The 25671-nt window shown below is 41.2% G+C and overlaps 1 protein-coding gene across 1 annotated transcript in view; it reads right to left on the reverse strand.

The window, feature by feature from the left end:
• Positions 1 to 25671, reverse strand: part of LOC139375800 (collagen alpha-1(XI) chain-like) — a 212842-nt gene that overhangs the window by 21759 nt on the left and 165412 nt on the right. Inside the window, exons 44-52 of the mRNA XM_071117670.1 lie at positions 22712 to 22819; positions 15479 to 15532; positions 15176 to 15229; positions 13673 to 13780; positions 9926 to 10033; positions 8241 to 8294; positions 8058 to 8111; positions 4894 to 4947; positions 2034 to 2087 (exon numbers count right to left, since the gene is read on the reverse strand). Coding sequence (XP_070973771.1) covers positions 2034 to 2087; positions 4894 to 4947; positions 8058 to 8111; positions 8241 to 8294; positions 9926 to 10033; positions 13673 to 13780; positions 15176 to 15229; positions 15479 to 15532; positions 22712 to 22819 — 648 coding nt within the window. The remainder of the gene's footprint in view (positions 1 to 2033; positions 2088 to 4893; positions 4948 to 8057; positions 8112 to 8240; positions 8295 to 9925; positions 10034 to 13672; positions 13781 to 15175; positions 15230 to 15478; positions 15533 to 22711; positions 22820 to 25671) is intronic.

Consider the following 25671-nt stretch of genomic DNA (forward strand, 5'->3'; position numbering starts at 1 on the left):
GCCACTCCAATACCTTGACTTTGTTGTCCTTGAGACATTTTGCCACAACTTTGAAAGTATGCTTGGGGTCATTGTCCATTTGGAAGACCCATTTGCGACCAAGCTTTAACTGATGTCTTGAGATGTTGCTTCAAAATATCCACATCATTTTCCTGCCTCATGATGCCATCTATTTTGTGAAGTGCACCAGTCCCTCAGGCAACAAAGCTCCCCCACAACAAGATGCTGCCACCCCCGTGCTTCATGGTTGGGATGGTGTTCTTCGGCTTGCAAGCCTGCCCCTTTTTTCCTCCAAACATAATGATGGTCATTATGGCCAAACAGTTCTATTTTTGTTTCATCAGACCAGAGGACATTTCTCCAAAAAGTACGATCTTTGTCCCCATGTGCAGTTGAAAAACGTAGTCTGGAGGTTTTGGAGCAGTGGCTTCTTCCTTGCTGAGCGGCCTGTCAGGTTATATCGATATAGGACTTGTTTTACTGTGGGTATAGATACTTTTGTACCTGTTTCCTTCAGCATCTTCACAAGATCCTTTGCTGTTGTTCTAGGATTGATTTGCACTTTTCGCACCAAAGTACGTGGAGACAGAACGCTTCTCCTTCCTGAGTGGTATGACGGCTGCATGGTCCCATGGTGTTTATACTTGTGTACTATTGTTTGTACAGATGAACGTGGTACCTTCAGGCGTTTGGAAATTTCTCCCAAGGATGAACCAGACTTGTGGAGGTCTACAATTTTTTTTCAGAGGTCTTGGCTGATTTCTTTTGATTTTTCCATGATGTCATGCAAAGAGACACTGAGGTTGAAGGTAAGCCTTGAAATACATCCACAGGTACACCTCCAATTGACTCAAATGATGTCAATTAGCCTATCAGAAGCTTCTAAAGCCTTGACATAATTTTCTTGAATTTTCCAAGCTGTTTAAAGGCACAGTCAACTTAGTGTATGTAAACTTCTAACACACTGGATTTGTGATACAGTGAATTATAGGTGAAATAATCTGTTTGTAAACAATTGTTGGAAAAATTACTTGTGTCATGCACAAAGTAGAAGTCCTAACCGACTTGCCAAAACTATAGTTTGTTATCAACAAGAAATTTGTGGAGTGGTTGAAAAACAAGTTTTAATGACTCCAACGTCAGTGTATGTAAACTTCCGACGTCAACTGTACATACTGAAGTTCTCGGGAGGATTCTATAAGAATTCAGTTTTATTCAAACCTAAACAGATAAAGCTCCTTTCAAAGGTGTTTGGGAATTACAACAATCACACCACCTGTCATCTATCAGCCATGAGAACAGACACAAAAGATTGGAGATCCATGGATTTACCATCAGATCGGATGACGGGGTTGGAGGATTAAACCATTCTGACAACCAATTAGAAGCCAGCTTTGACAGACCAGGAAGTTCTGAGAGGCTTTTGTCCTGTCTCCATCACATCAACTCTAATCCTACACTTCTGTTTGAATGGACGTGTGTGTGTGTGTGTCTGTGTGTGTGTGTGTGTCTGTGTGTGTGTGTGTGTGTGTGTGTGTGTGTGTGTCTGTGTGTGTGTGTGTCTGTGTGTGTGTGTGTGTGTGTCTGTGTGTGTCTGTGTGTGTGTGTGTCTGTGTGTGTGTGTGTGTGTGTGTGTGTGTCTGTGTGTGTGTGTGTGTGTGTGTGTGTGTCTGTGTGTGTGTCTGTGTGTGTGTGTGTGTGTGTGTGTGTGTGTGTCTGTGTGTGTCTGTGTGTGTGTGTGTGTGTGTGTGTGTGTGTGTGTGTGTGTGTGTGTGTGTGTGTCTGTGTGTCTGTGTGTGTGTGTCTGTGTGTGTGTGTGTGTGTGTGTCTGTGTGTGTGTGTGTGTGTCTGTGTGTGTGTGTGTGTGTGTGTGTGTGTGCCTGTGTGTGTGTGTGTGTGTGTCTGTGTGTGTGTGTGTGTGTGTGTGTGTGTGTGTGTGTGTGTGTGTGTGTGTGTGTGTGTGTGTGTGTGTGTGTGTGTGTGTGTGTGTGTGTGTGTGTGTGTGTGTGTGTGTGTGTGTCTGTGTGTCTTACCTTAGAACCCTTCTCTCCTTGTCTTCCCTCAGTACCGGCTGGTCCAATGGGTCCCTGGGGGGGGGGAAGAGGCACCACTCATCAGCTTGGTATACAGTGTCCAATCACAGATGGTTAAAACAGTCTAAAGACAATATAACATCAATCAATCAATCCATTTATTTATAAAGCCCTTTTTACATCAGTCAATGTCACACAGTGCTGTACAGAAACCCAGCCTAAAACCCCATCTATTTAGTATACACTTGGGAAAAAAACAGTGCTTATTCAAGTATATATATATGTGTGTATATATGATGAGTAATAACTACTGATGATCATTTCTCAATATACGACTGATGACCTTGACTAGAAGCAGAACCAGTGAATAGCAGGTCAGATAGGGACAATCAGCTATAGTACCTTATCAATATACGACTGATGACCTTGACTAGAAGCAGAACCAGTGTATAGCAGGTCAGATAGGGACAATCAGCTATAGTACCTTATCAATATACGACTGATGACCTTGACTAGAAGCAGAACCAGTGTATAGCAGGTCAGATAGGGACAATCAGCTATAGTACCTTATCAATATACGACTGATGACCTTGACTAGAAGCAGAACCAGTGTATAGCAGGTCAGATAGGGACAATCAGCTATAGTACCTTATCAATATACGACTGATGACCTTGACTAGAAGCAGAACCAGTGTATAGCAGGTCAGATAGGGACAATCAGCTATAGTACCTTATCAATATACGACTGATGACCTTGACTAGAAGGATATAACTATATTATTACAATGTTATGAATATATTATGACTATATTAACATCGATATGACTATATTATGACTATATTAATACCTATATGACTAAATTAATACCTATATGACAATATTAATACCTATATGACTATATTATGACTATATGAATACCTATATGACTAAATTAATACCTATATGACTAAATTAATACCTTTATGTCTATATTAATACTATATTATGACTAAATTAATACCTATATGGCTAAATTAATACCTATATGACTAAATTAATACCTATATGTCTATATTAATACTATATTATGACTAAATTAATACCTATATGACTAAATGAATACCTATATATTAATACTATATTAATACTATATTAATACCTATATGACTATATTAATACTATATTATGAATATATTAATACTATATTATGACTATATTAATACTATATAATGGCTATATTAATACTATATTATGACTATACTAATACTATATTATGACTATATTAATACCTAGATGACTATACTTTGACTATATTAATACCTATATGACTATATTAATACTATATAATGGCTATATTAATACTATATTATGACTATATTAATACTATATTATGACTATATTAATACCTATGACTATATTATGACTATATTAATACCTATATGACTATATTATGACTATATTAATACCTATATGACTATATTAATACTATATTATGACTATATTAATACCTATATGACTATATTAATGCTATATTATGACTATATTAATACCTAAATGACTATATTAATACTATATTATATTAATACCTATATGACTATATTAATACCTATATGACTATATTAATACTATATTATGACTATATTAATACCTATATGACTATATTAATACTATATTATGACTATATTAATACTATATTATGACTATATTAATACCTATATGACTATATTAATACTATATTATGACTATATTAATACCTATATGACTATATTAATACTATATTATGACTATATTAATACTATATTATGACTATATTAATACTACATTATGACTATATTAATACCTATGACTATATTATGACTATATTAATACTATATTATGACTATATTAATACCTATGACTATATTATGACTATATTAATACCTAGATGACTATATTATGACTATATTAATACCTATATGACTATATTAATACTATATTATGACTATATTAATACTATATGACTATATTAATACCTATATGACTATATTAATACTATATTATGACTATATTAATACCTATATGACTATATTAATACTATATTATGACTATATTAATACCTATATGACTATATTAATACTATATTATGACTATATTAATACCTATAGTGCACTACATTGGACTAGAGCTCTATGGTTTCCTGGTCGAAAAAGTAGTGCACTACATTGGACTAGAGCTCTATGGTTTCCTGCTCAAAAAAGTAGTGCACTACAAAAGGAATGGGTTTCCATTTGGGACAAATCCCTTGTTCTTGTCACCATAGAGTGCCAACCCTTCATTATTTTACAGTATTGGTGTAGCATTTTATTGCTCTCCATTAAAAGTGATGGCTTTAATTAGACCAGGTTGTAAAAGTGGTAAGAAAACATACTGGAGGGCTGTTTCCCAAATAGCACCCTATCCCTTAAAGAGTGCACCACTTTTCCACCAGAGGGACGAGTTTCGCAATTTAGGACGCGGGTAATCTCATGTGGACATCGAGGGCGGTTGTGTGACACGATCAGCAGGAAGTGCCAGAGGTAGAAATGACATCTTGATATCCTGGACTTGAGTGTTTATCTCACTGCTCTCGCATCACTGTCAGACAAACTAAAACAGGTTGATATTCGATTACAAAACTCATCTAGTACAAAACCGTCTCTAAATATTGGCTTGTGTGGAGAGTTGCTGCTCAACCAAGGCAAATCAGATATATATTGTAGTGCATTGTAGCTAGTATTTAAATTCAGCAATATCTACAATTTTGGATAATGACGAGTAACCTTGCCTGAAACCTGGAACATGTGTTAGCTCTGTTAGCGAATACCTTTGCGGGATAACAAAGTTTTCTTGGCAGACACTTACCCTCTTGCCGGGTGGTCCTGGAGGTCCAGCTTCTCCAGAAGGACCAGATGGACCCTGAAACAACATCCCCCCCAACCAGTTACAACAGGTACCAGATTCACAATACAACAACAACAACAACAACACCCCCCCAACCAGTTACAACAGGTACCAGATACACAATACAACAACAACAACAACACCCCCCCCCAACCAGTTACAACAGGTACCAGATTCACAATACAACAACAACACCCCCCAAACAGTTACAACAGGTACAAGATACACAATACAACAACAACAACAACAACACCCCCCAAACAGTTACAACAGGTACCAGATACACAATACAACAACAACAACAACAACACCCCCCAAACAGTTACAAAAGGTACCAGATACACAATACAACAACAACAACACCCCCCCCCCCCCCAAACAGTTACAACAGGTACCAGAATCACAATACAACAACAACAACAACACCCCCCCAACCAGTTACAACAGGTACCAGATTCACAATACAACAACAACACCCCCCAAACAGTTACAACAGGTACCAGACACACAATACAACAACAACAACAACAACACCCCCCAAACAGTTACAACAGGTACCAGATACACAATACAACAACAACAACACCCCCCCAAACAGTTACAACAGGTACCAGAATCACAATACAACAACAACAACAACACCCCCCCAAACAGTTACAACAGGTACCAGAATCACAATACAACAACAACAACAACACCCCCCCAACCAGTTACAACAGGTACCAGATACACAATACAACAACACCCCCCCAACCAGTTACAACAGGTACCAGATTCACAATACAACAACAACAACACCCCCCCAACCAGCTACAACAGGTACCAGATTCACAATACAACAACAACAACAACAACAACACCCCCCAAACAGTTACAACAGGTACCAGATACACAATACAACAACACCCCCCCGACCAGTTACAACAGGTACCAGATTCACAATACAACAACAACACCCCCCAAACAGTTACAACAGGTACCAGATACACAATACAACAACAACAACAACAACACCCCCCCAAACAGTTACAACAGGTACCAGAATCACAATACAACAACAACACCCCCCCAAGCAGTTACAACAGGTACCAGATACACAATACAACAACAACAACAACACCCCCCCAACCAGTTACAACAGGTACCAGATTCACAATACAACAACAACACCCCCCAAACAGTTACAACAGGTACCAGATACACAATACAACAACAACAACAACAACACCCCCCAAACAGTTACAACAGGTACCAGATACACAATACAACAACAACAACACCCCCCCAAACAGTTACAACAGGTACCAGAATCACAATACAACAACAACAACACCCCCCCAACCAGTTACAACAGGTACCAGATTCACAATACAACAACACCCCCCAAACAGTTACAACAGGTACCAGATACACAATACAACAACAACAACACCCCCCCACCAGTTACAACAGGTACCAGATTCACAAAACAACAACAACAACATACAACAACAACAACACCCCCCAAACCAGTTACAACAGGTACCAGATTCACAATACAACAACAACACCCCCCCGACCAGTTACAACAGGTACCAGATTCACAATACAACAACACCCCCCCAACCAGTTACAACAGGTACCAGATTCACAATACAGCAACAACAACAACAACAGCAACAGCAACATCATCATCATCATCCTCAACAACCACAACATCATCATCATCCTAAACAACAACAACAACAACATCATCATCATCCTCAACAACAACAACAACAACATCATCATCCTAAACAACAACAACATCATCAACATCATCCTAAACAACAACAACATCATCAACATCATCCTAAACAACAACATCATCATCATCATCATCCTAAACAACAACAACATCATCAACAACAAGAAATAAGCTATTTGCCACACAAGCCTGCCATCGTTCACTCTGAACTGGACGGTGTGTTTACAGGCAGTAGCAACAGCACGCCATTAAATCATTACAAAGCATTTAACAAAAGCCACGAATGGATTTCTACAAATATGTAAATACCATGGGAGTCCTCTTACATTTGAGGAACTTTTTGGATTTGAACCAAGGACTGTAGTGACGCGTGCTTGTACTGAGATTCAGTGCCTTAGACCGCTGCACCACACGGGAGCCTAACGCTAGCTAGCTAGCTGCTGGAAGGATGTTGTCATTGGACGAGTGGGTGAGTGGCTGACATTTTACCCTCAACAACAAGATCAACAACTAATGCTAGCCAAAGCAAGATGAGCTAAAATCGAACGAGGGAACAGTACAGTAATTAAACCCTCTCAAACTTGTCAAAACTGCACTGATAAACAATGTGGAATAGTACTGTAACCTGCTCGCTAACCGCCGATTTTACACCTGATGGAGAACTACCTGCCCGCCCGTTTGATCGATGCCAAATACATTTGATTGACGACTAAGATATATACTCACTGTGGTTAACAGTCGTTCAAGTTCAGCATAGCTAGCTAGCAAAGTGATTCACATTCCTCTCTAGCCAACCAAATGACACCTGCATCTCTAGCTGTAGCCACAGAAAAACGATATGGGTGGGAAAAAAGTCAGTCACTCGCTCACTCGTCCATTGACAACGTCCTCCCAGCAGCTAGCTAGCTAGCGTTAGGTTCCGTGTTTTTAGCTTGGTAAATAAATAGCTACATATATAGATGGGCCTGGCTCGCAGTCGGTGTTCTAATTCATCTCAAAGGTGTTCGATGGGGTTGAGGTCAGGGCTCTGTGCAAGCCAGTCAAGTTCTTCCACGCACAGAATCGTCTAGAATGTCATTGTATTCTGTAGCGTAAAGATTGTCCCTTCACTGGAACTAAGACATTTGACAAACTGACTTGAACTCTTCAGTGAGGCCATTGTTTGTCTATGGAGATCGCATGGCTGTGCGCTCAATTTTATACACCCGTCAGCAACGGGTGTGGCTGAAATAGCCGAATCCACTCCTTTAAAGAGGTGTCCACATAATGTTGTATATATCTTTATATATTTGTGTACAAGACTACTCCCTACTTATTTTTTATTCTCCTCACTAACAACAACGTCACATCATCCTATAGCCTCAAGGGTCTTTTCCTGGTGAAATAAATCACCACTTACTGGCTGACCACCGTCTCCGTCATCTCCCTTGTCTCCAGCCAAGCCATCCAATCCCTGAGGAGATACAACAAAAAGACAAGTCACTTTCTAAGTTGATATAACAGCGAGATCTCATCGTTTTAGTAGCATCGATCAGAATCTACTGTTACACTTCAATTCATTACATCTAACTGTAGTACTTACACCAACTCCAGGCTCTCCAGGGGGACCAGGGTCTCCAGGGAAGCCAACGGGCCCCTATAGAAAGAGAGAGAGAAAGAGAGAGAGAGGGGGGGTAGGGAGAGGGATAGGGGACGGGGGAGAGAGGGAGAGAGAGAGAGAGAGAGAGGGAGAGGGAGAGAGAGAGAAAGAGACAGAGGGAGAGAGAGAGAGAGAGAGAGAGAGAGAGAGGGGGGGGGGGGAGAGGGATAGAGATAGAGAGAGAGGGGGGGGGGGAGGGATAGGGAGAGAAAGAGACAGAGGGAGAGAGGGAGAGAGAGAGAGAGAGAGAGAGGGAGAGGGAGAGGGAGAGGGAGAGAAAGAGACAGAGGGAAAGAGAGAGAGAGAGAGAGAGAGTGAGGACAGGATATTCTGTGAGGACAGGATATTCTGCTAGCCGGCTCTCCAGGCACCGTCACACGAACTTGAAGACACAGACTGGACAAACTCCTGTTTCTAAAAATGTAATTCAAAGGCACTGTAGACTGAACCTAATAAGGCATTTTACTGTTTTAATGATGTATTTAATTCTAAGTCACAGCCTATTTGCACAATTTATAGACTATAATGATTTAATAAAATTAAATATTATTTAAATGTTGAGTGCTTTATGTCCCAACCAGCCTGTTCTGTCACACTCCCAAATGTATTTATTCGTAGGCTATAGCCTTGAAATAATAGAAATAACATAGCATAAATAATACATTTTCGTTCCTTTTTAGGCTCCCTGTCTGGCTCCTGACCCTTTTAGTGTTTTTAAATGCTGTTTAAAATGACATGTAGACTATTTGAAAATGGTAGGTCCAGGAAATCACAAACAATAGATGAGTGTCGGTTTAAATGGTGATTTTAAAATGATTTTCAATGGAGCGAATTTTGGAGCAGCATTTATTTCACCCTGTGAGTGTTTTTCTATTATTATAGAAAAAAATATTTTGGGAGCAGTTGTTTTAGTGGAGCGCCGGAACGGTCCATGAGTGGTGAGAAGGATTTCAGACCCCTCAACTCCTCACATACTCACGCTGGAAACAGACACTGGGATCAGAATCATAACATGAGTGACTCTATGATTTACAGTGTCGGTTATAGATCCACAAAACAGAAGAAAAAAATACTCTTGGTTTATGTTATTGTAAACGTTGTTTATGTTTATGCTGTCAAAGTACCTGTCACTAACGAGACAATCATTTGTGCCAGGTGTGATATCCCTCCTGAATAGCTCGGGGAAGGTTCCCATTGGTGTGATATCCCTCCTGAATAGCTCGGGGAAGGTTCCCATTGGTGTGATATCCCTCCTGAATAGCTCGGGGAAGGTTCCCATTGGTGTGATATCCCTCCTGAATAGCTGCTTGGTGTGATATCCCTCCTGAATAGCTCGGGGAAGGTTCCCATTGGTGTGATATCCCTCCTGAATAGCTCGGGGAAGGTTCCCATTGACTCCATAAGGCCAGCAGGCTAGTCTTCTTTTTTATTTCATGTTTTATTTCTTATTTCTTACTATTTTTATTTTTATTGGTGCGTAACTGTTATGAAAGTTGTATTGTAAATTTTGTTTTGTATTTAAATGCCACTTTAAATGTGTACATGACACTGCAACAACATTTCCCCATGGGGACAATAAAGTCAGTAAGTAAGTAGGTACTTTGAATATTGGGCCTGATGTGACTTACGGGGTTGCCTTTGGGGCCGTCGTCTCCTCCAGGTCCACGGGCCCCTGCAGGTCCGGCAGCTCCAGGTGGTCCTGACTCTCCCTTCTCCCCTGTCTCTCCTCTGGGGCCCTGGAGAGAGATATCAGCATGGTTATCACATTGATATCAGAACTATCTCTCCCTTCTCCCCTGTCTCTCCTCTGGGGCCCTGGAGAGAGATATCAGCATGGTTATCATATTGATATCAGAACTGTCTCTCCTATGGCCCTCCCTGGAGAGAGATATCAGCATGTTTATCACATTGATATCAGAACTATCTATCCCTTCTCCCCTGTCTCTCCTCTGGGGCCCTGGAGAGAGATATCAGCATGGTTATCATATTGATATTAGAACTGTCTCTCCTATGGCCCTACCTGGAGAGAGATATCAGCATGGTTATCACATTGATATCAGAACTATCTCTCCCTTCTCCCCTGTCTCTCCTCTGGGGCCCTGGAGAGAGATATCAGCATGGTTATCATATTGATATCAGAACTATCTCTCCCTTCTCCCCTGTCTCTCCTCTTGGGCCCTGGAGAGAGATATCAGCATGGTTATCATATTGATATCAGAACTATCTCTCCCTTCTCCCCTGTCTCTCCTCTTGGGCCCTGGAGAGAGATAAATGTCACAACTGTTATCACACTGAGGATCAGTGGGTGTCACACCGGTAAAGTTTGATCTGTCCCCTGTCTGTTCCCTCCACACCTGTCCCTCCATACCTGTCACTATCTGTCCCTGTCTGTCCCTATCTGTTCCCTCCATACCTGTCACTATCTGTCCCTGTCTGTCCCTATCTGTTCCCTCCATACCTGTCACTATCTGTCCCTGTCTGTCCCTATCTGTTCCCTCCATACCTGTCCCTGTCTGTCCCTATCTGTTCCCTCCATACCTGTCACTATCTGTCCCTGTCTGTCCCTATCTGTTCCCTCCATACCTGTCACTATCTGTCCCTGTCTGTCCCTATCTGTTCCCTCCATACCTGTCACTATCTGTCCCTGTCTTTTCCCTCCATACCTGTCACTATCTGTCACTATCTATTCCCTCCATACCTGTCCCTGTCTGTCCCTATCTGTTCCCTCCATACCTGTCACTATCTGTCCCTATATGTTCCCTCCATACCTGTCACTATCTGTCCCTGTCTGTCCCTATCTGTTTCCTCCATACCTGTCACTATCTGTCCCTATCTGTTCCCTCCATACCTGTCACTATCTGTCCCTATCTGTTCCCTCCATACCTGTCACTATCTGTCCCTGTCTGTTCCCTCCATACCTGTCACTATCTGTCCCTGTCTGTCCCTATCTGTTCCCTCCATACCTGTCACTATCTGTCCCTATCTGTTCCCTCCATACCTGTCACTATCTGTTTCATTCTGACACTGTAAACAGATAGAGGAGCAGACAGCCATGTCGATATGCAGTGACGGACGCTGAGTAGAGGAGGAGAAAGGGGTCTACGTCCCCTACGGCCCTGGTCAAAATGAATGGGAACAAGGGTGTCATTTGGGTGACAAGCCAGAGAGTCCTATCTGGTGTTCTCTCCCTTCTTGATTAAACCTGACAGGACGACACAACCACAAACCACAGCATAACCAACAATCAATGATCAACGCTCTGATGTGAATTTAATGCGGCTGGGGTTGGATGGAAGCATAACTGTAATTTATGATATTGATCCTAATTTCTTCTCTTTCTGAGAGGGGAATCACTGATCATAACCAAATGCTCTGCTGGGCAACGATCAATTTGAAAATAAGGATTGATCAAGCAGCCGGCCCAAGTATTTCCTATGGAGGAAACCCTGGTATAGTAAGGGAACAGCCAGGCTAGAAGAGTTGACTACAGTAAGGACCAAGCTGTGGTGTTATGTAGCCTTGTGAAAACAGCTAATAGGATTCACTGTACATCTGCCTGACGACTCAGTGCACCATTTGACATGATGGGGATTACTTTCCTGACGACTCAGTGCACCATTTGACATGATGGGACTTTACTTTCCTGACGACTCAGTGCACCATTTGACATGATGGGGATTACTTGTCTGACGACTCAGTGCACCATTTGACATGATGGGGCTTTACTTCCCTGACGACTCAGTGCACCATTTGACATGATGGGGCTTTACTTCCCTGACGACTCAGTGCACCATTTGACATGTTGGGATTACTTCCCTGACGACTCAGTGCACCATTTGACATGTTGGGGATTACTTGCCTGACGACTCAGTGCACCATTTGACATGTTGGGGATTACTTCCCTGACGACTCAGTGCACCATTTGACATGATGGGGATTACTTGCCTGACGACTCAGTGCACCATTTGACATGATGGGGCTTTACTTGCCTGACGACTCAGTGCACCATTTGACATGATGGGGATTACTTGCCTGACGACTCAGTGCACCATTTGACATGATGGGGCTTTACTTGCCTGACGACTCAGTGCACCATTTGACATGATGGGACTTTACTTGCCTGACGACTCAGTGCACCATTTGACATGTTGGGGTGCACCATTTGACATACTTGACCTCAGACGACTCAGTGCACCATTTGACATGATGGGACTTTTTGACTTGCCTGACGACTCAGTGCACCATTTGACATGTTGGGGATTACTTGCCTGACGACTCAGTGCACCATTTGACATGATGGGACTTTACTAGCCTGACGACTCAGTGCACCATTTGACATGTTGGGGGGTACTTGCCTGACGACTCAGTGCACCATTTGACATGATGGGACTTTACTTGCCTGACGACTCAGTGCACCATTTGACATGATGGGACTTTACTTGACGACTTGCACCATTTGACATGATGGGACTTTACTTGCCTGACGACTCAGTGCACCATTTGACATGATGGGGATTTTACTTGCCTGACGACTCAGTGCACCATTTGACATGATGGGACTTTACTTGCCTGACGACTCAGTGCACCATTTGACATGATGGGGCTTTACTAGCCTGACGACTCAAACTGAATTATTTCCGCTGCTCTATGTTCGCTACCGACTTCAGTCTGAGACTGACATCATCGAAGTCAGTTTGTGGTGATGTCAAAATGAGGGAGTGTCGTACAAAACAAAGACATCAGCGGTTGGATCGTCTCTAACCAATCAGAGTATAAAAGACAACGATGCATTTTTCAAAACGTCGCTTTACACACGTGTGTTCTGGCTCTGGTCCAAACCCGTCGGTTTCAGGGACCAATCAGAACGGCTAGAATGTGTTTGCGTTCTAGACAATCGTTGGGGAGACACTCATCGCGGAGAAGAAACTAACGCTCGTCGCATGGCCAGAGTAAGGAGTTTGGGTAGCCAGGAAAACTGTACATAGCCTGGTCCCAGATCAGTTATACCTTAACTTCCCACTGTTGTTGTGATGAATAGTTCAGAGCTGAGACTGGCTAAACCATGACTGTGATAATGATAATGTGTGAAGAGAATGCCCTGTCTTTCCCCTAAGCTGTGACTCATCAGAAGGGAACGCAGTAAGAGGAAGGATTCTCTACTGTGACTGTCACAAATAAAAAAATCAATGCTCAATTACAGCTGCAATTAAGAAATATGAACCTCGATTTGGAACCTAATCACACACTGCTATACATAAATGAAAATACTATACACTAAGAAATGTGTTTTTTCCCCTGTTTTATCTGTTCTAATTATAATTTATTGAATGAAAAACATGTAAATGGTCTGTATTTGAATCAAACGGGATACTTACTCCACCACCGGGCTCTCCAGATGGTCCAGGGTTGCCGGCTTCACCGCTCTCTCCCTTTTCTCCATTACCTCCCATAGAACCCACTCCACCAGGAGGGCCTTGGGCACCCTGTGGATGGGATACAAATCAACCAATCAATCAATCAACTTATCAGCCAATCAACTAACCATCCAATCAATCAACCAACCAGTCAATCAACCAATCAATCATCTAACCATCCAATCAATCAACTAACCAATCTATCAACCAACTAACCAATCAAATGATCAATCAATCAACAAACTAACCAATCAATCATTCAACTAACCATCCAATCAATCAACCATCCAATCAATCAACCAATCAATCAATCAACCAACCAATCAATCAACCAATCAACCAACCAATCAATCAATCAACCAACCATCCAACCAATCAACCAACCAATCAATCATCCAGTCAACCATCCAATCAACCAACCAATCAACCAACCATCCAACCAATCAACCAACCAATCAATCATCCAGTCAACCATCCAATCAACCAATCAATCAACCAACCATCCAATCAATCAACCAAACCAACCAATCATCCAGTCAACCATCCAATCAATCAACCAACCAACCATCCAATCAATCAACCAACCATCCAATCAATCAACCAACCATCCAATCAATCAACCAACCAATCATCCAGTCAACCATCCAATCAACCAACCAATCAATCAGCCAAGCAATCAACAAATCAATCAATACATCAACCAACCAACCAATTAAACCAGTATAATGACATGTTAAACTATTCATTATAATAATAATATATACTCTAGTATAATGACATGCTAAACTATTCATTATAATAATAATATATACTCTAGTATAATGACATGTTAAACTATTCATTATAATAATAATATATACTCTAGTGTAATGACATGTTAAACTATTCATTATAATAATAATATATACTCTAGTGTAATGACATGTTAAACTATTCATTATAATAATAATATATACTCTAGTGTAATGACATGTTAAACTATTCATTATAATAATAATATATACTCTAGTGTAATGACATGTTAAACTATTCATTATAATAATAATATATACTCTAGTGTAATGACATGTTAAACTATTCATTATAATAATAATATATACTCTAGTATAATGACATGTTAAACTATTCATTATAATAATAATATATACTCTAGTGTAATGACATGCTAAACTATTCATTATAATAATAATATATACTCTAGTGTAATGACATGTTAGTATAATGACATGTTAAACTATTCATTATAATAATAATATATACTCTAGTATAATGACATGCTAAACTATTCATTATAATAATAATATATACTCTAGTATAATGACATGTTAAACTATTCATTATAATAATAATATATACTCTAGTATAATGACATGTTAAACTATTCATTATAATAATAATATATACTCTAGTGTAATGACATGTTAAACTATTCATAATAATAATATTGAATATTCAGACACTTACGTCAGCTCCACTAGAACCCTGGGGACCTCTGGGACCTGGAGGACCAGGTGGACCCTGTCAACGTAAACAATCAACAATAACACCATGTCAACGTAAACAATCAACAATAACACCATGTCAGCGTAAACAATCAACAATAACACCAGGTCAACGCAAACAATCAACAATAACACTATGTCAACATAAACAACAAACAATAAACATTAAGACCGTGACATCACAACAGGCTGGATCCAATCAAGTAGCTTGGAGTCTACTTGGCCATTTGTACTCTGGTGTGATTCCCAAAAATGTCCGCCTTACCATCGGGCCGACGTCCCCGTTCTCTCCCTTCTCTCCTGATGTACCAGGCAGCCCCTGGGGGGAAAAAAAGGAGAGGCCCTCTTTACTAATACTCAACAACAAGGACGTGGCTCACATTGAATAATGTATCATGGTCGGCAATGATGATACCGATTTGAAATGGATACGGGCATCTCTTGTTATTTCTTTACACTATTTGTTCTAACTATCCTAACAACATATCAATAACACTGATTACACAATATACCGATTTATATATATGACATATTTATCATATGGTAGCATAACAGAAATTAACTCAAATTTTCATTAGAAATGCAGGCTTTGGTACAATTGAGTGTTCAGAGATCCTCACGCATCGCACTGCAGCATAACACTGTGTGTGTGTGTGTGTGTGTGTGTGTGTGTGTGTGTGTGTGTGTGTGTGTGTGTGTGTGTGTGTGTGTGTTGAATTAATGTTGAACACATGAATAAACCCAAAACTCTTGCAGAATAAAGACATAATTATTCAGCAGGAACACCTAGGTAATTATGGTCTACGGGAGGCCTGGCTGCAATCACACAATCTAAAATAACAAGTTGCGATGTGATTTGTCAACATCCACAGGAAACAGGAACTAAAGCTAGCTGTAGACAATCAGTTGTTTTCTTGTGTTGTAAAGAGAGGCAAAGAGATTGAGAGAGAGAGAGAGAGATAGTGAGAGCGACAGAGAGAGACAGAGAGAGAGAGTCAGAGAGAGATAAAAAGAGAGAGAGAAACAGAGACAGAGAGCGAGAGAGAGAGACAGAGAGAGATAGAAAGAGAGCGAGAAAAAGAGACAGAGAGATAAAGAGCGAGAGCGTGAGCGAGAGCGAGAGAGAGACAGAGACAGAGACAGAGACAGAGACAGAGAGAGAGAGAGAGAGAGAGAGAGAGAGAGAGAGAGAGATAGAGAGAAAGAAACAGAGACAGAGACAGAGAGAGATAGAAAGAGAGAAACAGAGACAGAGAGAGAGCGAGAGAGAGAGAGAGAGAGAGAGAGAGAGAGAGAGAGAGAGAGAGAGAGAGAAGACAGAGACAGAGAGAGAGAGAGATAAAGTGGGAGAGAGGGTGTACTGTAATAATACAGTTGTGATAGGTTAGTTTCAGTCATTGTGACATTATATGAGAAAATGTATGGTAATTTCGTTGGTCATTGGAGAGAGAGCTAATTTATTTACTTACCTCTGCCCTTATAAACACAGTGAAGACTGAAACCTCTGCCCTTATAAACACAGTGAAGACTGAAACCTCTGTCCTTATAAACACAGTGAAGACTGAAACCTCTGTCCTTATAAACACAGTGAAGACTGAAACCTCTGTCCTTATAAACACAGTGAAGACTGAAACCTCTGTCCTTAGAAACACAGTGAAGACTGAAACCTCTGCCCTTATAAACACAGTGAAGACTGAAACCTCTGTCCTTATAAACACAGTGAAGACTGAAACCTCTGTCCTTATAAACACAGTGAAGACTGAAACCTCTGCCCTTATAAACACAGTGAAGACAAAAACCTCTGTCCTTATAAACACAGTGAAGACTGAAACCTCTGTCCTTATAAACACAGTGAAGACTGAAACCTCTGCCCTTATAAACACAGTGAAGACTGAAACCTCTGCCCTTATAAACACAGTGAAGACTGAAACCTCTGTCCTTATAAACACAGTGAAGACTGAAACCTCTGCCCTTATAAACACAGTGAAGACTGAAACCTCTGCCCTTATAAACACAGTGAAGACTGAAACCTCTGCCCTTATAAACACATGGAAGACTGAAACCTCTGCCCTTATAAACACATTGAAGACTGAAACCTCTGCCCTTATAAACACAGTGAAGACTGAAACCTCTGTCCTTAGAAACACAGTGAAGACTGAAACCTCTGCCCTTATAAACACAGTGAAGACTGAAACCTCTGTCCTTATAAACACAGTGAAGACTGAAACCTCTGTCCTTATAAACACAGTGAAGACTGAAACCTCTGCCCTTATAAACACAGTGAAGACAAAAACCTCTGTCCTTATAAACACAGTGAAGACTGAAACCTCTGTCCTTATAAACACAGTGAAGACTGAAACCTCTGCCCTTATAAACACAGTGAAGACTGAAACCTCTGCCCTTATAAACACAGTGAAGACTGAAACCTCTGTCCTTATAAACACAGTGAAGACTGAAACCTCTGCCCTTATAAACACAGTGAAGACTGAAACCTCTGCCCTTATAAACACAGTGAAGACTGAAACCTCTGCCCTTATAAACACATGGAAGACTGAAACCTCTGCCCTTATAAACACATTGAAGACTGAAACCTCTGCCCTTATAAACACAGTGAAGACTGAAACCTCTGTCCTTATAAACACAGTGAAGACTGAAACCTCTGCCCTTATAAACACAGTGAAGACTGAAACCTCTGTCCTTATAAACACAGTGAAGACTGAAACCTCTGTCCTTATAAACACAGTGAAGACTGAAACCTCTGTCCTTATAAACACAGTGAAGACTGAAACCTCAGTCCTTATAAACACAGTGAAGACTGAAACCTCTGCCCTTAGAAACACAGTGAAGACTGAAACCTCTGCCCTTATAAACACAGTGAAGACTGAAACCTCTGCCCTTATAAACACAGTGAAGACTGAAACCTCTGTCCTTATAAACACAGTGAAGACTGAAACCTCTGTCCTTATAAACACAGTGAAGACTGAAACCTCTGCCCTTATAAACACAGTGAAGACTGAAACCTCTGCCCTTATAAACACAGTGAAGACTGAAACCTCTGCCCTTATAAACACAGTGAAGACTGAAACCTTTGCCCTTAGAAACACAGTGAAGACTGAAACCTCTGTCACTTGAATACCATTATTACCAATGCCTTAAGAATTAAATAAAGAACAAGGCCAAGCTGGTGAATAGAGTGTGCTAATGTTGTTGTGCTAATGTTGTTGTGCTAATGTTGTTGTGCTAATGTTGTTGTTATGATAATGTTTTTGTGTGATAATGTTGTTATTATGATAATGGTGTGGTGATACTGTTGTTCTTATGATAATGTTGTTGTGATAATGTTGTTGTGATAATGTTGTTGTTATGCCGATGTTTTGTGATAATGTTGATGTTATGATAATGTTGTTGTGATAATGTTTTTTTGTTACGATTATGTTGCGTGGTAATATTACGAACAAAATGTTGAATGATAACGATACGATAATGCTGTTTCGATAATGACGCGATGCCAATGTTGTTGTGATAATGATGTGATAATGTCGAGATAGTGTTATTCTGACAATGCTGTTATGATAATGATGTATGACTAATGTGGCTATGATGCTAATGTTTTTATGATAATGTTGGTACGAAACTGTTGCTGTGACAAGGCTGTAATGATAATGTTGTTATGATAATGACACAATAACAATGCCAAGATAACGTTATTCTGATCATGTCGATGTGATAACGATGTTACGATAACTTTGTTATGATAATGTCTTACACGATGTTGTGATAATGCTGTTACGACAACGTTGTTGTGATAATGCTGTTACGACAATGCTATTGAGATATACGCTATATGAGCATAGTAAATGTGCTGAGGCTTAGGAGGGACAGAGATATACGCTATATGAGCAGAGTAAATGTGCTGAGGCTTAGGAGGGACAGAGATATACGCTATATGAGCAGAGTAAATGTCACATTTTGATGCCCCTTCTGACAGTGGTTCCATTGACTGAGCATTGCACCGCTGCAGAAAGAGTAGGGAAATGCCAACGCATAAAGTCAACATTTATGGATTCATTCGGTCTGAACTGATGCATTTCAGTCTTCCTCAAATGCCAAATAGATGTATCGGGTGTGTGTGTGTGTATAGGTCTGTGTGTTTGTGTGTGGGTTTATGTGTGTATGTGTGTGTATGGGTTTATGTGTGTATGTGTGTGTGTGTGCAGTGTGTGTGTGTGTGTGTGTGTGTGTGTGTGTGTGTGTGTGTGTGTGTGTGTGTATGGGTTTATCTGTGTGTGTGTGTGTGTGTGTGATGTTTATGTGTGTGTGTATGGGTTTATGTGTGTGTGTTTGTGTGTGCTGTCAGAGCCTTTGTTAGGTCCTTGTGTCCTTGTGTCATGTAGGTCTGGGAAGGCCCTGGGGCACACACATTACTGTGTTGATTATAATGGGATATGGCTGGAAACCAACGGAGACTCTCCCAGTAACATTAGTCCACAGGCAAAACGCCTGGAAACCAATGGAGACTCCCAGTTACATTAGCCCACAGGCAGAATGATGGAAACCAACGGAGACTCTCCCAGTTACATTAGTCCACAGGCAGAATACCTGGAAACCAACGGAGACTCTCCCAGTTACATTGGTCCACAGGCAGAATACCTGGAAACCAACAGAGACTCTCCCAGTAACATTAGTCCACAGGCAGAATGATGGAAACCAATGGAGACTCTCCCAGTAACATTAGTCCACAGGCAGAATGATGGAAACCAACGGAGACTCTCCCAGTAACATTAGTCCACAGGCAGAATGATGGAAACCAATGGAGACTCTCCCAGTTACATTAGTCCACAGGCAGAACGATGGAAACCAATGGAGACTCTCCCAGTAACATTAGTCCACAGGCAGAATGATGGAAACCAATGGAGACTCTCCCAGTTACATTAGTCCACAGGCAGAATGATGGAAACCAACGGAGACTCTCCCAGTAACATTAGTCCACAGGCAGAATGCCTGGAAACCAATGGAGACTCTCCCAGTTACATTAGTCCACAGGCAGAATGCCTGGAAACCAATGGAGACTCTCCCAGTAACATTAGTCCACAGGCAGAATGATGGAAACCAACGGAGACTCTCCCAGTAACATTAGTCCACAGGCAGAATGCCTGGAAACCAATGGAGACTCTTAGTCCACAGGCAGAATGATGGAAACCAGTTACATTAGTCCACAGGCAGAATGCCTGGAAACCAACGAAGACTCTCCCAGTAACATTAGTCCACAGGCAGAATGCCTGGAAACCAATGGAGACTCTCCCAGTTACATTAGTCCACAGGCAGAACGCCTGGAAACCAATGGAGACTCTCCCAGTAACATTAGTCCACATGCAGAATGATGGAAACCAACAGAGACTCTCCCAGTTACATTAGTCCACAGGCAGAATGATGGAAACCAATGGAGACTCTCCCAGTAACATTAGTCCACAGGCAGAATGATGGAAACCAATGGAGACTCTCCCAGTAACATTAGTCCACAGGCAGAATGATGGAAACCAATGGAGACTCTCCCAGTAACATTAGTCCACAGGCAGAATGATGGAAACCAACAGAGACTCTCCCAGTAACATTAGTCCACAGGCAGAATGATGGAAACCAATGGAGACTCTCCCAGTAACATTAGTCCACAGGCAGAATGATGGAAACCAACAGAGACTCTCCCAGTAACATTAGTCCACAGGCAGAATGATGGAAACCAACAGAGACTCTCCCAGTAACATTAGTCCACAGGCAGAATGATGGAAACCAATGGAGACTCTCCCGGTTACATTAGTCCACAGGCAGAACGATGGAAACCAATGGAGACTCTCCCAGTAACATTAGTCCACAGGCAGAATGATGGAAACCAATGGAGACTCTCCCAGTAACATTAGTCCACAGGCAGAATGATGGAAACCAACAGAGACTCTCCCAGTAACATTAGTCCACAGGCAGAATGATGGAAACCAACAGAGACTCTCCCAGTAACATTAGTCCACAGGCAGAATGATGGAAACCAACGGAGACTCTCCCAGTAACATTAGTCCACAGGCAGAATGATGGAAACCAACGGAGACTCTCCCAGTAACATTAGTCCACAGGCAGAATGATGGAAACCAACAGAGACTCTCCCAGTTACATTAGTCCACAGGCAGAATGATGGAAACCAACAGAGACTCTCCCAGTTACATTAGTCCACAGGCAGAACACCTGGAAACCAACAGAGACTCTCCCAGTAACATTAGTCCACAGGCAGAATGACCTGGAAACCAACGGAGACTCTCCCAGTAACATTAGTCCACAGGCAGAATGATGGAAACCAACAGAGACTCTCCCAGTTACATTAGTCCACAGGCAGAATGTATGGAGATGGATGTTCAGTACTGTCTGCATTAGTAGCAATAGCTGTGTGTGTCTGCACTGTCTGCATTAGTAGCAATAGCTGTGTGTGTCTGCACTGTCTGCATTAGTAGCAATAGCTGTGTGTGTCTGCACTGTCTGCATTAGTAGCAATAGCTGTGTGTGTCTGCACTGTCTGCATTAGTAGCAATAGCTGTGTGTGTCTGCACTGTCTGCATTAGGACTGGTTGAGCTTCAGGTGAAAACACGACAGGCGAAGAGGCTACACACTGTAAAAAGTGGGACAGCGCCGTTGTTCATCTGAAGTGTTTTTTCTTCTTCTGATTGGTACGATCGAAAAAAAATCAGTTTTTTAATTTTTTTTTAATCTATTCTATTCTAAATTTGTCTGAAATTAAATAATGAATTTGATCAATGTGATTTTTTTGTTGTTGTATTGAACGAAATATTCTAAATTGCTTTAAACACCTCATGCACATTCACATTGCATAGCAGTTTGTTATTTTTGGCCACCCGTGAGAGTGAATGTCATAACGGGTAATGTGTTGTGATGTATATTCGTTATTTAAAGTTAAACTCATACAAGGCCAGAACTAAATCTGTAATCATACCTGCATAAAGAGCATGTGATCATATGGATACAATGTTGTGGCCAATACCTGTGTTATTAGTCTTATACAAAGAATGTGTTTGGAGTTATTATTTCATGTTATTGAACCAACTTAAATTCTTGATTTAGAGGGAACGTATTTCATTGTTTGTAAGCCAATTGAAGACATTTGAATTGGTACAGTAATTCCAACGTGAAAAAACAGCATATTTACTTGCAACCAATTAAAGAGATGTTTTTTTAAGAGACTTTTTTAAAGACAAATTTTGACAGTGTAGTACATACCACTAATACAATACATCAACGTTTTCTGTTTTGCTGTAAACTATATAGTGTGAGAATTATAGAGGAGAGATTAACTGAAGCCAACGATGGTGATGCCTGATGTCCGACGCTGTCTGTGTGTGTGTGTGTGTGTGTGTGTGTGTGTGTGTGTGTGTGTGTGTGTGTGTGTGTGTGTGTGTGTGTGTGTGTGTATGCGTGTGTGTGTATGATGTGTAGTCGTACCTGCAGTCCGATGGGCCCAGGTAGCCCAGGGAATCCTCTGGATCCTTCGTCTCCCTTCTGGCCAAACATACCCTGCTGACCCCTGGGTCCTGACTCACCATCACTACCCTGGAAGGCAGAGGTCAGAGGTTAGATGTCAAGAGTTGGTGGAATCAGTACAGTATTCTAGCTGGAGGCCTGATAGGAAGTGAGGAGCTGAACTGTGCTGACTTAATCTGTGGGAGCACCACATGGCTACATGGTAGATAGAGACAGAGAGACAGAGAGAGAGAGAGAGAGAGAGAGAGAGAGAGAGAGAGAGAGAGAGAGAGAGAGAGAGAGAGAGAGAGAGAGAGAGAGAGAGAGAGAGAGAGAGAGAGAGACAGAGAGAGCTGAGATAGTGAGTAGGTGGAGGCTGACGGGTTGTGTTGTGTTGGGTTGCCTTTAGGGGGCGGACAGACAGACAGACAGACAGACAGACAGACAGACAGAGAGACAGACAGACAGACAGACAGACAGAGAGGGGGAGGGGGAGAGAGAGAGAGAGAGAGAGAGAGAGAGAGAGAGAGAGAGAGAGAGAGAGAGAGAGGGAGGGAGAGAGAGAGAGCTGAGATAGTGAGTAGGTGGAGGCTGAGGGGTTGTGTTGTGTTGGGTTGCCTTTAGGGGGCGGGAATAGGCAGAATTCTGTGTTTTGGATCTGACCTGACCTGTGGAGATCTGAGTTGAAGTAGGGTACGCCCTAAACTGCACCCTATTAGCAATGTAGTGCACTTCTTTTGACCAGAAGCCTATGGGTAGTTATGCACTATAAAAGGGAAGGGAAATAGGGTGTAATTTGAGATACGATAGTTTTGCTTGGCCAGAACAACAGCCCAGTACATGGAGGACTGTGGAGTTTGGCTTGTGAGACTAGTGTAGAGGCTACTGCAGGATTGAGACACCATGTAGAGGTTTGAGGGACGGTTGCTGTTTCAAGGGAACAGTCAGGGAACAGTCAGACAGTCAGTCTTTCTATAGTCTTGTTGTAGTCTTGTTGTAGTCTTTCTATAGTCTTGTTGTAGTCTTGTTGTAGTCTTGTTGTAGTCTTTCTATAGTCTTGTTGTAGTCTTGTTGTAGTCTTTTTATAGTCTTGTTGTAGTCTTTCTATAGTCTTGTTGTAGTCTCTCTCTAGTCTTGTTGTAGTCTTTCTATAGTCTTGTTGTAGTCTTGTTGTAGTCTTGTTGTAGTCTTTCTATAGTCTTGTTGTAGTCTCTCTCTAGTCTTGTTGTAGTCTTGTCTTGTTGTAGTCTTTCTATAGTCTTGTTGTAGTCTTGTTGTAGTCTTGTTGTAGTCTTTCTATAGTCTTGTTGTAGTCTCTCTCTAGTCTTGTTGTAGTCTTGTTGTAGTCTTTCTATAGTCTTGTTGTAGGCTTGCTGTAGTCTTGCCCTAGTCTTGTTGTAGTCTTTCTATAGTCTTGTTGTAGTCTTGCCCTAGTCTTGTTGTAGTCTTGTTGTAGTCTTGCCCTAGTCTTGTTGTTCTACTCTCATACACGACAAAGGTCGTTTTGATCTTGGGCATTTTGGTACTAAAGAAGATAAACCACTCCAACAGAAGTCACAGCTGAAGCCAGTCAGCTTTATCATGTGATATAATCAGATTTGGATCATATTTAGACTGGGAGTGCCACCTGGCTCTGCCAGTGTGTCTCAGTAGGCAGGTCATTGCCCCACCAGACAGAGGCCTAGGCGACGTCTTTAATAGAAACCTTTTCCCCATGTAGTGGACTACTTTTGACCAGGGCTGATAGGATATAGGGAATAGGGTGCCAATTGGGATGAAGGCCTAGACATGATCTAATAATATGACAGATAATAGTACTGTCCTGATGACCTGCAGCACTGAGCTATGAAATGAAGAGAGTTGGTGTGACTATATTGGTGTGAATATATTGGTGTTGGTGTGACTATATTGGTGTGACTATATTGGTGTTGGTGTGACTATATTGGTGTGACTATATTGGTGTGACTATATTGGTGTTGGTGTGACTATATTGGTGTGACTATATTGGTGTTGGTGTGACTATATTGGTGTGACTATATTGGTGTTGGTGTGACTATATTGGTGTGACTATATTGGTGTTGGTGCGAATATATTGGTGTTGGTGTGACTATATTAGTGTTGGTGTGACTATATGGGTGTGGCTATAAAGTTATGACTATATTGGTGTGATTATATTGGTGTGACTATATTGGTGTTGGTGTGACTATTAGGATGTGACTATATTGGTGTTGGTGTGACTATATTGGTGTTGGTGTGACTATATTGGTGTTGGTGTGACTATATTGATGTGACTATATTGGTGTTGGTGTGACTATATTGGTGTTGGTGTGACTATATTGGTGTTGGTGTGACTATATTGGTGTTGGTGTGACTATATTGGTGTTGGTGTGACTATATTAGTGTTGGTGTGACTATATGGGTGTGGCTATATAGGTATGACTATATTGGTGTGGTTATATTGGTGTGACTATATTGGTGTTGGTGTGACTATATTGATGTGACTATATTGGTGTTGGTGTGACTATATTGGTGTTGGTGTGACTATATTGGTGTTGGTGTGACTATATGGGTGTGGCTATATGGGTGTGACTATATTGGTGTGACTATATTGGTGTGACTATATGGGTGTGACTACATGGGTGTGACTATATTGGTGTGACTATATTGGTGTGACTATATTGGTGTGTCTATATTGGTGTGTCTATATTGGTGTGACTATATGGGTGTGACTACATGGGTGTTTCTATATTTGTGTGAATATATTGGTGTGTCTATATTGGTGTGACTATATTGGTGTGACTATATTGGTGTGTCTATATTGGTGTGACTATATGGCTGTGACTATATTGAAATAACAAGAGAGTGGGTGTGGGGTAATTGAGTGGTGTCTGTCTGAATACAGGTGCTGAGGAGAGTGCTGAATTATACTGCACAGTGCATTA

Source organism: Oncorhynchus clarkii, chromosome 20 (genome assembly GCF_045791955.1).
Source record: "Oncorhynchus clarkii lewisi isolate Uvic-CL-2024 chromosome 20, UVic_Ocla_1.0, whole genome shotgun sequence".
Taxonomy (NCBI): domain Eukaryota; kingdom Metazoa; phylum Chordata; class Actinopteri; order Salmoniformes; family Salmonidae; genus Oncorhynchus; species Oncorhynchus clarkii.